Source organism: Gavia stellata, chromosome 15 (genome assembly GCF_030936135.1).
Source record: "Gavia stellata isolate bGavSte3 chromosome 15, bGavSte3.hap2, whole genome shotgun sequence".
NCBI lineage: Eukaryota > Metazoa > Chordata > Aves > Gaviiformes > Gaviidae > Gavia > Gavia stellata.
This window is the reverse complement of record NC_082608.1, coordinates 5,714,204-5,726,689: the sequence shown is the minus strand read 5'-3', so window position 1 is coordinate 5,726,689 and position 12,486 is coordinate 5,714,204. Positions and strand designations below refer to the sequence as shown.

At 34.1% G+C, this 12,486-nt stretch overlaps 1 protein-coding gene across 3 annotated transcripts in view; it reads right to left on the bottom strand.

The window, feature by feature from the left end:
- The window catches only part of RPGRIP1L (RPGRIP1 like), a 73,758-nt gene that overhangs the window by 40,436 nt on the left and 20,836 nt on the right, over positions 1 to 12,486 (bottom strand). Inside the window, exons 9-14 of one of the 3 annotated variants that reach the window (XM_059824692.1) lie at positions 9,019 to 9,158; positions 4,013 to 4,119; positions 3,730 to 3,780; positions 2,345 to 2,524; positions 1,591 to 1,708; positions 83 to 535 (exon numbers count right to left, since the gene is read on the bottom strand). In XM_059824692.1, coding sequence (XP_059680675.1) covers positions 83 to 535; positions 1,591 to 1,708; positions 2,345 to 2,524; positions 3,730 to 3,780; positions 4,013 to 4,119; positions 9,019 to 9,158 — 1,049 coding nt within the window. Of the gene's footprint in view, positions 1 to 82; positions 536 to 1,590; positions 1,709 to 2,344; positions 2,525 to 3,729; positions 3,788 to 4,012; positions 4,120 to 9,018; positions 9,159 to 12,486 lie in introns of all 3 variants that reach the window. The other 2 variants (XM_059824693.1, XM_059824694.1) reach the window with 2 other exon arrangements.

Sequence of the window (12,486 nt, the reverse complement as noted above, 5' to 3'; positions counted from 1 at the left end):
TTCATTGTTGGCCAAAGACACATTACTTAATTGTCACTTACAATATAGCATCAAACAGAATACTTTTTGATATGTAAATTACCAACTAAATTTGCTGTGCTGTAGATCTTCCCATTCTTTTCCAAGATTTCGTGGAACTTCAGTTGACACGCAGCAACTGTTTCATAATCTGTGCCATATGCGTGATGAACCTCAAGTGTGATACTGTTTTGCTGTATATAGTGCAAGAAGCAGTCATCAGCCTGCACAAGATACTGAGAAGTGAAGTCATACGATGGGGTACGCCCATAAACTACTGGGGTTATCTGAAGTTCAAAGTCATAGAATGCGTAAGTACAAAAAGTTGCAGGTTCATGGTCACCAAAAGCATGCATAGCTCCAGAAGAGAAGATCACTTTGCTGATATGAATTTCAAAAAGGTTCTCTCCTCTTCCTAAATGTAAAATTTCATCAAATTCATCCACTGGATCACCTGGCAATATTTCTGGTCTGGATTTATGTGGTTTTGTACCATAGACAATATCGCTTAGTTGGGCTGCAACAAATAAAACAAAATAGAACTACAACTTAACCATCTTGTTTAAAATTCAGATCTAATTAATGACTTAGTACAGAGGAGAAAAGCACATTTCCATTATATTAACAATGTTACTTTCTTAAAAGCGTTTCCAAAAAAGAAATCACACATTTAAAATCATACATTTACTGCTCATTTAGCACACTGACAACAATCAAGAATACCTCCACAATGGAGCTGCTTCAATACACATAAAAATAGACACAGGCCTCTAACAATTACTAACAGATTACATGGGAGTTAACAAGCAAAAATTCAGAAGTCTTATGCAATGATCAAAATAAGTATCACTACGCAAATGTAGCAGAGACTCAAGATACATATTTTTGTAGGGTTGAACTAAATTTGCCAGGGAAAGAAAGAATGCATCTGACACTTAACCTCTGTAGTATCTTGAGTGGACAGAACTATCAGCGAAGACCTTCACATGTTGCTTGGCCTCACAGGTGGCAAATGGTGAACAAATGAAAATACATGTTTACAGAATTAGGACATAAATCATCATGCAGTCCTTTAGTACAGGGGATGCAACTCAGAGACAAACCATGAAAATTGTTATGACATTGGGGTTTTTAAGGTATCCTATTTCAGGCTTCCTATGCACTTTTCACACACTGAAGCCATTAAAACAGCATTTTAAATGCATCATATTGAAATATTCCATAGGTATATTATACCATGACTTTGGGATTTTTAGCAACACATAAAATGGTTATGTAATGATAGGACAGCAAAATAAAAGGTTGACCATAAATGGATGATTTATTTAAAAAAAAAAAAAATCTAATCCTATTCAGCAACAGCTGCAGCATAAACTGCTTTGTTGAATTTTGTTTGATAACTTTATCATTTAAGTCAATGAAACAACACACAGCTAATTTTCCATGAAAGAACGGACCTTTCTGCTAGTTTTATGAATGGAAAGGTGTTTCAACTGAAGAAAAAATGTACAACAATAATTTGCAAGAGATAAAATATAAAAAAAATTAGACAAGAATACACTTTAAAGATACCTTCTAGTTTTCTGATGCGTGCAGCTCTAATATCAAGAAGATGGACATACTGTTCCAGTTTCAACTCATAGTCTTTTTGTAGACTTTCCATCTTTCGTGTCACTGCTTCTACTTCAGTCTGAAAAGAATTTGCACACAAAAAGGACTTTTGTGGGTTGTCTGCACTGATGCTGCACATGCTTTCGGATACAAATTAAAATACAGTTAGATTTGAGGAAAGAACATTTACAGTACACAAAAATAGCAGCAATTTTTAATTCAGCAGTACAGAAATCAGTTTGAATTTCACCAAAATCTAAAAAAATTATTAAGAAAAGAAGACTAGCTATTCTTTCAGGACAATGCTTCTAATAGTTTCTTTAATGATTGTTTTGTTTTAAACTTGGATTAATCGAATGAAAAGTCAAAATATGATCTGCAGTAATCCAGCACAAGAGAGTAAAAGCAGAGTGTTGTGGAAAAGGAAGCTTATTTGATAAGTACACTTACTATTTTTCCTGTGAGGACCTGATAAGAGCTCAGAGATAATCCCAAGAAGGCATGGTTTGAGGGCTCTGGTCAGGATGAGTTAAAAGACTAAAGTTATAGTCTTTCAGGTCTCACACTTTTTAAACAATACTTTCAACAACAGCAAATCTTAAAACAGACTGGCTTTGTTGCTGAATTTGCAAGTCTTAATTATGACAAGTTCCAGTGCTACAACTGTTAAAATGTTATTATCAGGTTATTTTCCACTGTGAGCAGAGTTTAGTACCTGGTAACCTTTGTTAATTTTGTGCTGCACAATTAACATATTCCTTGTCTTTTCAAGTTCTTGTACTGTTTCCGCATGTGTTAATTGCAGTTCTTGCATGGAGCGTTCTAAATCTTTATGGATATCATCTTCTACTTTTTCCAAAAACATAAGGTCCTCGTTCTTCTGCTGCTTTCGAACCTGGAGCAAATTTGAAAAATTATTAGAACAAACTTTTGCAAAATATTTGGATGTATTTGTGCCTGGCTAAATGTAACACTGGGATAAAATTTTGGAACAACAATAAGACAATAAGCATAACTTTGTAAATTTTGAACATGTGGTAACAAAAAATAGGAATAAGGTACACCAGTAAGTGTCAGGACAGTATTCAGTAACGTAGTCTCATGATTATCAGGAACCAATTAAAATGTATGAGATATTGAGAAGCAATCACTCCTGTCTATCCAATGAAAATACAAACCCCTTAATATATTTGCCTTTTATATAATTAATAACCCTGCTTCAGTGAATGTACAAAACCTGAATTATTCTTCTCAAGTGTGCACTGCTTCTGTTATTAATACTGGGGTTTTAATTTTCATCTAGGTTTTCCTTTTTCTTTCTTTTTTTCATTATCATTATAGAATTATCATTTGCATTTCAGTAGCAGAAAAAGATTCTATTTACAGTAAAGACTTCCTCAGGAAAATAAAACATAAGTCACTGGAACAGTGGAAACTTAATGCAAACTTATTTATGCAGTGATTTCTTCCCCCCACCCCCACTTCATTTTCAATTTCACTGTAAACAATAAAATGACAACTTATGTGCAAGAGAAAAAAATAGAACATTTTCTCGGGTTTTTTTTCTGTTTTAATAAAGAAAGAGAATTTGCTAAGCATCGCTGAATTGCATTTTAGAACTTCCATTGATTATAGTATACTCCCATAAATTATAGAATTAATAAAGAAAAAGGTATTTTAATGAACATTATAGGAAGAACATGATGGCATGATAAGTCATTTAACTGAGAAAAAGTTATTTTTAAAAAAAAGCTTGTGAATCTGGTTTAATCGACTTTTGACGTTATAATGAATTATCTACATAACTCTAGACTTCATCCTGGCAATTTTTTCCACCTTCCCTTCTGCTTCACTGTAACTGCAAAATGACAAAAGCCCATATATGAGCTTGACACATTAACTACTAAAAGATGCACAAATAATTCAGCCCTTGAAAATCCCAGGCACTGTGTAGAAAACATGTAATGGTCAACCAAGAGTTTAAAAAAAAAAAAAACAACAAATGCAAAATATACAGAATCATAGAATGGTTTGGGTTGGAAGGGACCTTAAAGATCATCTAGTTCCAACACCCATTTTTGCTCATTCTTTGTAAGTTACCTTTATAAGTGAGAGGGCTTCACTGAGTTCTGCCACATCAATATCACTTTCCTGAAACAGAAATACTTCATCAAAAGGTTTTATCAGATGTGAATGATTATCAAAGAAATACATTCAGAATAACAAGATGTGTTCTCACTAGATATTACATTTTGCTTGATATCATGAGTACATAAATACTGTTATATTTCTGTATTCTTTTACTTTCAAGAAGTATTTGCACTATGCATAAAACACACAACAGGGTTTTTTTGCTCATATTCTAAACAGAAATAGAGTTCACCTTGGTCAAAAACTTCATGTGATTTTTCAGTTCATCTAGTTGTTGCTTATGTTCCAGGTAGCATAACTGCAGGTCTTTATTCTCTTGCATCAGCTTTTCCTTCTGGTCTTAACACAGAAAAAGAACAAAATATTCTACTTAATTGATTATAAAAATTATAAACTTGCTTTTTCATATTAACTTATGCATGAATTTTTCATTTTAAAATGTACAAACTAATTTATTTTGTATAGGGAAATTTTTGGTATTAACAAACAGGAAGAGAGGGAGAGAAAGCTACTCCTCTTTGATCTGGTACTGGTGTATGGATTAAAAAAAGGAAAACATTCTTACTTTTATTAAAACGGAACCTACAGTGTCAAAAATCTACACTTTGTGTATTTCTAAATAGAAAGATATCCCCAACTAAGTACAGCTTTCTGTTTTGGGGGGAGTGAGAGAAGAGGGGAATAGAGAGGATATAAAAACTCTTTGTTAATCTGAATGACTAAACACCATTAAAGTTATCAGTAGAAGGTTACACAGATTTTACACAAATACCCACTAATGCATAGCTACATCCACAATGATTTCTCAATAAGATGTGAGAAAAAAACGTAAGAATTCAGCAAAACAATTTAGTTATAACAACATACCTTGTTTCACATGGAAAAGTTTTAAAAGCAAGTTTTTTTCAAAATCACTGAGGTTTCTAAGGAACAAAAGTACTCTCTCACTTTCCTCCCCTGGCCAAACTCCTTATTCTCTTGATAACAATGTTTTTTCTCCTTCCATTTTTTCCAGTGTTTTTTGAAAGTCCCGAAGTTATATTCTCATACCATGTGCTTAAATACTATGAATTCATATTTTAGGTCAGAATGATATAAATGTTAACTGTCAACCTGACATGCAAGCATTAGCCTCTGTAATTCCCATCTGCACTCATGGGAGTTGATTGGTAAAACATTACATACTTAGTTGAGAATATATTCCACTGATTTCAATAAAATAGTCCACAATATCTTTTTAATGCTGAAATCTTTTCTGTTGACCCTCAGGGCATGATGCACAACTTAACTATTTTTACAGAATAGCTTTTCGGTTTAGAGGCTTGAACTCAGCAGGAAACAGGTGGCTGAGATGCTAGTCTCAAGGGTTTTGAAATGTTTCAAAAATTGACATCAGGTTAGTTTTAATTTTGCAGAGTTTATATATCAAATGACATCTTCACTAAAAATGAATCATCTGTAATGCCATTGCTTCTATACACAGTAGCCTGACTCATACATACATGTGTTGGGACTCCTCAAGAGTCACTTCCAATTCAAACACATAATCACCAGTACGGTTTTAATTCTCTGCAGTTATGAGCAAAACGTAATGCATTTGGGCAACTGAGAAGAAAATATAATTAGAAACATTAAGGGCTAAAAATGAGAAAGCAAGTAAGAAAACAATTAAAATAAGCCTTGTCAATGGGCAGAGGAGGCAGGCCTTCATAAAAGATGGTGAAACACCTATCAGCAATTGAGTCTTCTGGACTCTTCCAAATAATACACCAAAAGACCTACATCTGTTGGCAGGTCTCCTACAGAGAAAAAGTGCCCCTCATGCTGATGTTCTTTCTTTTCCCTACAATATAAACTGAGATCTGAACTGGCACTTTTTCCAGGGATAAGGAGAAAAGATAACCCTCCTCAACTACTTCTATCTCATTGTCATGCATTTTCTGACAAGAGCAGCAAGCTCAGTTCACTCTTTTTCTAACATGAACCCCAGTGAAGTTTTTCTACACATTTTTAATATTCATTCACACTTGCTGCTTAAAAAGTTAACTTCAAAACTGTAAATGCTATATAGAAAGGGAACTAGCTTTTGTTCAAATTGAGGCAATTTCAACAGCTTGTTGAACCAAAATGGGCCAATCTGCCAAGAGCACAGCTCAAGTCTACCTCAGCACTGTCCATGTTGCCTCTCCAGATTCTCAACAGGCTGCATTTCTATGATCCCGACCAAAGATAAAAATGCAAGACATGCAGGGAAAGAGGCAGGAGGAAAGGGAATACTTCTGCAATAGCCTTTAGGGAACAGAAGTGACAGAAGGGTCCTGCCATTCAATTTTCCCATATAACTACACTGTTTTTCATCAGGAGCCACTCAAACTCTCTATTGGTTGTTTCCACTTATAATACTATCAGCACTGACTGGAGCACACTTGGATCGAGGCTAGTGCTGTATGCTGGCTACTAAGCAAGCTAAGCTAAACTGTATGCTGGCTAAGCTAAACAAGCTTGCTTCCCCTAATTTAACCCAAAAGCTGCAACTGAAGGGAAAGAAGAGGGGGCACAGAAGATGCGATTCTCACACCATTGGTGACCACATCCCACAAGAACACATCATCACAACAATATCAGGGTTTTCAGTAGCAAGGCTATGACAGTAACAGCACAAGAAAGAGGGAAAAACACTGTCCCGGAGGCTTTGGAAAACACTGCCACAGCAGCTTGCAGGAAAGGCTACAAAAGCCACAAGTGGAAGCAGGCTACAGAGTTGCAGATAGCCCTCTGTGTTGCTAAGGACCTTATAAGACACCTAAGGGACTGTGTAATAATAATAATACTCTTCTCAGCTGTAATCAAAATACACATTGTGCTAATATATGCAATCCCATTCAAAATCAGAATTGAATAAACTTGCACGGCTGTCTTCCACTTTAAATATTTGTACATATTCACAGAACATGAAAATAATTAGAATCTTGATCAGCAAAAGCCTCCACATTTGTTCACCACCTACATAAATTCACAGGAAGAGTTCTTACAGACCAATCAGTACCAACCAGGTAGCAGGGGAGAAGAAAAGAAAATGGTCACTGTCTTTCCCTGTAAATAAAAGAAGTACACACTTCCAAGACAACCAAGACCTATTTTGCTTACTATCCCATAATCTAACCTACCATCATGTAGAAGAGCATCTATCCTCCCCTCTTCCTTGCCAAACCCTCTATTTGTCTAGGTCCAATTTAGGGCAACAGGATTGCCTTCTTTGTTAGCCCAAGGAATAAAACTGGAACTGTATTTATGCTGATTTTTTGGTAGTTTTACAGACAGAAGAACAATATTTAGAGAGTGAAATATAATTTTTACTCGTATATTGTAATTTAAGGCTAAGGAGATATCAAAAAGACAAGAAATGCAAGAATAAATGATTAAGGGCAACAGGGCAGGGGGAAGGGTGATAAAGCATCTTCAAATACCATATTCTAAAAAAAAAAAAAAGGCAAACATATTGCATATTCACAGCGTGAATAAGTTATTCTGTTTTCTGTCTAAATGTATTTCTTTTAAATATTACAAAACACATTATGAAGTTATGAATAGAAAAATACTACTCAAAAATTCAGATCCAAATTACAGGATCACTCTAAAAGACAGATACTGAAGGAGGATATTGAAAAAGGCAACATGATGTTAGTCTCCTGCAGCATTAAGAGTTTTCAAGACTTCATTTATTTTAACATCTTTCTTAGTCCTGTAAAGTAAGTTTTGAAAACAGATTCATATTCCAAACTACAAAAGGTAGACAAGACACTATTTCTACACTAGTTCCAGGCAGCAGGTTAAGACAAACAGTACTTGAGTTCTGCTGAACTTAAAGGGATGTGCAGCAAAGGCAGATACTCCGAAGTATGTGATTGAAGAAACTTATACTGCCCAAGTTTTGTTAAAGACAAGAAGCTGTAATCAAATCCTAGATACCTGGGCCTTGAAGGGTGTTACAACATTTACTCAAGCTGCAGCAACTTCAATTCAATAGAAACTGAAAGTATAGTAACCTGCTAATCCAGTTTAAGAGTACAAGCAGCTATTAAGTGCCAAACTGGGGAAGGGGTGGTAAAGACTTGCCACTTAAACGTAATGCCCATAGGAAGGATAGAAGATGGAAGGTGTGCCTGATTTTCCACATTCAACTTAACCAAAAAACAGTATGGCCAAAACATTTTCATGCTCTTAGTATGACTTTAAATTTTGCATTGCATAATCAAACTGTCATTAACAACTGTGTCTAACTGTCAGTATGTCATAACTTCATATTATTGTGGCTTAAGGCATCTTATTTATTTTAGTATCACTTAAGGCTAATTTTGCAAACACTTGCTGTGGTCAAGTAAAGTGTTTAAATATTTAATTCAGTATTTGAAGTCAGTAGAGCTACTCAGAATCTTAATGGTAAGCACATGCTGAATTTGAGCCATAATCATAAGAATTATTCACATCAAGTTGGCCCACTTCATTCCATTAGATTGTTCACAGAAATACACCTTTTGAAAATACACATTTGAAGAATCAACTCTAAAAATATTTAGTTCACTTCCTGCCTGTGCTCTTGCTTTGTAAACTTAATGTTGCCACAGCATATCACAGTATTGAGATAAAAAAAAGATTGCAAGGTCTTAAAGATTCCCTGAGAAGTTGTCCTGCAGCATGGGAAAAACACATATGAAATAATCTGTTCAGCAGAATGGAAGAAAAAGGTATTACTGTAAATGTACATAGTCATAAATAAAAATCAGTGTATACTGAAAATATTAAAAAATTCTGAATTCACAAAGTTGAAAGACAATTAACCATCTTCAAGGGACTATTTAGGCTTCATGTAACTTTGTGCAGTAAATAAAATTAGAATAGTGGTTTATAATTTGAGAGGGAATGTAAGATGGTCCTCTTTTCCATAAGAATTTTCAATGGGGAGGAGAGGAGAAATACAGAATAAAGAGTAAATATTAACCCAACAGATGAAGAATGAATGCCGCTGGAGTTATATGATCCTCATTCAGCACATAACATGTATTGGGTCAATATTTGTACTTAACAGCTGGTCATAACTTAAGCATATTGTTCAAATGTACACTTAAAAGGCAGCTTGGAAATCACTAACAGAAACTATACTTTTCTGGGCAATATACCTGAACTCCAGCACAGGAGTTCTCACGTCATGAGAAAATCATAGTTATTTCAGAAATATACCTCTTTCTACTTTGATCTTGTCAAGGATTTCATTTTTGTCTGCTAAATCAGATTCGATAGCAGTCTCTAGTTCAGCAATTTGCAGTTTCAGTTGCTGTTCCTTTAATTTCCATTGCTGTTCATGGGTCATACTGAAGACACTGCAATAAAACATGTGGCATGTGAAAAACGTTTAGAAATCAGCTTCAACAGAAAATAATAAAGAAAAAAGCTTTTAGTGGCACAGAGACCACTGTCATCATGTCTTAGGAATTAAGTAAACATATGCTGGTCTGCTGCCGTTGAAACCAAGGCGCCTTTCTCAGGCTGCGGTTAAAAAACATGAAAGAGTTTGTGGGATGAGCAGAGGAACTGGCCTTAATTTAGAGCTCCAAAGTCAGAAAAGTTGGCAGCATGCAACATTTGTGGGACTAGAAAAGGAATTCAGATGCATATCCCAGAGTAATCCACAACTCCAAACCTCAGCAACTGACAACTGACAAAACCATTCTTTCCGCATACAAAACCTCTTAATGTACAGAACTGGGATCACCCACCTGATTTCTTTTAAATCTGTGAAACATGCAGAGCCTAAAGTCAGTTGCCTGTTCAAAGAAATGTTGACCACAATGTGACAACAGTTTTCTCATACTGTAAAACAACAATTCTGATACTGATTAAGAAGCACATATAAAGTAATCTTTCTCCTACTTTAAGAAATAAGAAACAGTGGTGGGCAAAGAAATTAGAATAACTATTTTGCCTGTAACACATTATTTACTTGTGAACTACCAATCTATGTGCAATAAGAATTGCATGGACACAGAATCAGAACTGCTGAAACCACAACAAAATGTGTAACTCAGACTGAAACAAAATTAAGTATGTTATATAATTTACAGTATAATTCCCACTAGGTAACAAGACAAAGCAATGCAATGTGCTTTCATATAATTTAGACAGTACTATGGTCTTCATATTATTATTATTCAATACTTTCATTCTTATTGACTGGAAAAATAGTCGTCTTCTTAACCAATCATAAACCAGTTTATTCACTTTTGTATTCTGTTAAAAATCAGAAATTGCAGGGTTTTTTTAAACAGAAGAGTCAGTTCCTCAACTCTTCACTTTGGTGAAGCTCACCAGGTAAAAAAGTTTTTTTACATATACACATGTATAGAAAAAAATCTTCTGATATCTATCTATTTATCAATCTGTCTCTCCCAGAGATCTACAAAACAAAAGCCTCAACCAAAAAAAACACAGAGGAGAAGAGAGAAATATCGCAGAAGGGACAGGCCACATAGCTTTGCAGACTGTACATACTGACTGAAAGAGACCTGCCTGTTTTGATGGCTATGACTACATAAAGTGGTTCTGAGTATATATAAGTGCTTTTATATCTAATTTATTTGAAGAATGACCTTAAGATTAAAGAAAAAAAAACATACCATGAATTGTAGACTCTAAAGTATATGGCAAGAGTTTATATTCTTGATTTGTGATCTTCATAAAAACAGTTCTATCGCTCTGTATTGTCTTTTTTCTCATACTATATCTACCTCACCTATTTATACAGTTCTCTAGACATATACCATCTTATAGTGTGATAGTGTCTTCTATGGCATACATGAACTTAAGCAATGCTTCTAAGTCCTATAGTAATATATACTTCGCTCTGCCATAATTTTGAAGATAATGTGCAGCAAATATAATGCACTGAACTCACAATCATTTCCATAATACTGCATAGGCACAGAAAAGACAGTGTGTTCTGTAATTACTTAGACTTACCACTCTTCAAAGCTTGATTGGCTCCCGAAAGGAAAGAATAAATCTTAGCAAGAAGAGATATCAAATACCCTTAGTTTTCACACTTCCAAAAATCTTTTTAATGTTTAAAGTTTTAATGACCATGGTATCTAGTTATATGTGCATTTGTTATTCTTTAGGTACAATTACTTCACATAAAATTGTAGCTACACATTATTTCAGTTTTTCAAAAGACTATGCTGGCAAAAACATAATTAACAGTTATTATGATAGTAATTCAGAATTTAGATGTTTAAATGAAGAACATTTTAGAAGACAGGTTTTATCCAAGACTATATAATGCTAATGTTTATGTCGGTTTGAACTGAGTTCACTTCTGTCGCTTTCTTCCTTTCATTTTTAAGATTACTTTTACTTGAATTCATGTGGAATTTCTTTCACATTTACTGTATTTCACTGGAGTTGGAGCCATCTGGGTAACTATAAATGGTCAACCACATCTGGCACTGTTTCCTTTGCAGGGAGTTTAAGCATTGCTAGATTTGCATTACAAGGTCATATGAAAACAATTCCTCCAAACCTTTTATCCAAACAAATTGTTTTCTTGGATACTGACTAAATATTAAGAGTCAACTGACAAATTTGTACTTGTTCTTTGTAAACTTTTCAGATCCAGTTCTGCAGTCTTAGCTTTGGCAAAACTCACATCAACTTCAAATTAATTTCAAAAAAAATAAAATTAGCAAAGAATGGGTTTATGCCTCTTTTCCTCCATTAAAAAAAGAAATATAAATTTGTTAATTATCTGGCACCTGTGGACACTGGCCTATCCACTGCTAGCAACAGGCAAGCTGTAGTAAAGTTGCGTTGTTCAAATGGGCAACAGAAGAAGCTGGCCATTAAAACAGTAGTTATAATGAAATGATACATTTCTCTTTCTAATTTCTTGTTACCTATATAGTAATACAGAATGATGAAACATGAATCAAAGTTTAAATGGGAGTATATGAAAAGACAGATCATTTTAGGTAAAAGAAAAGCCATATTGTAGATTACTGGGTTTTGAGAGAACCATACTTAAAATTACCTAGTTAAACATCTTTTTAAGTTATCCCACTACGATTTAAATAGAATTTTTCTATTTAAAGAAATTTAAATAGAAAATTTCAAGCCAAGATTGTAAATTGATTTGTTAACTAAGAGTTCTTTCTCTGCATAATGATAGAGGAGAAAAAAAATCATAATCAGAAATATTTATAACATGATCAGACTTTGGAGGAATCTACAACAATGAACTTAAGCGAGAGACAACCGACCAACTGCCCCTATACAAAACTCTAAATATTGTGATTATACAACTGTTATATCTCATATGTAAAAAAAATGTTTTAAGCTATTTGTACTCACTTTTTTTACTACTATAATTTTTAATTTCACCATAGAAAGTACAAAAAGTATAATAAGTATTGTAAGAATACTATAAATAACATTTGATATCACTCACACTGTGTTTAGTCATTGGTATTTTTTGATAGACACCACACTGACAAACCAAACAAACTTTAAGAGGAGAAATAATTTTGATATGAGAAAAGACTCCAAGCATTTTACCTACTTCGAGGCAATTATTAGCTCTAGGAAATTTGTCTTATTTTCTAACCCTTTTCAGTATAAAAGGCCACATGGTTTCACAATAAAGGAAAAGTTCATTTG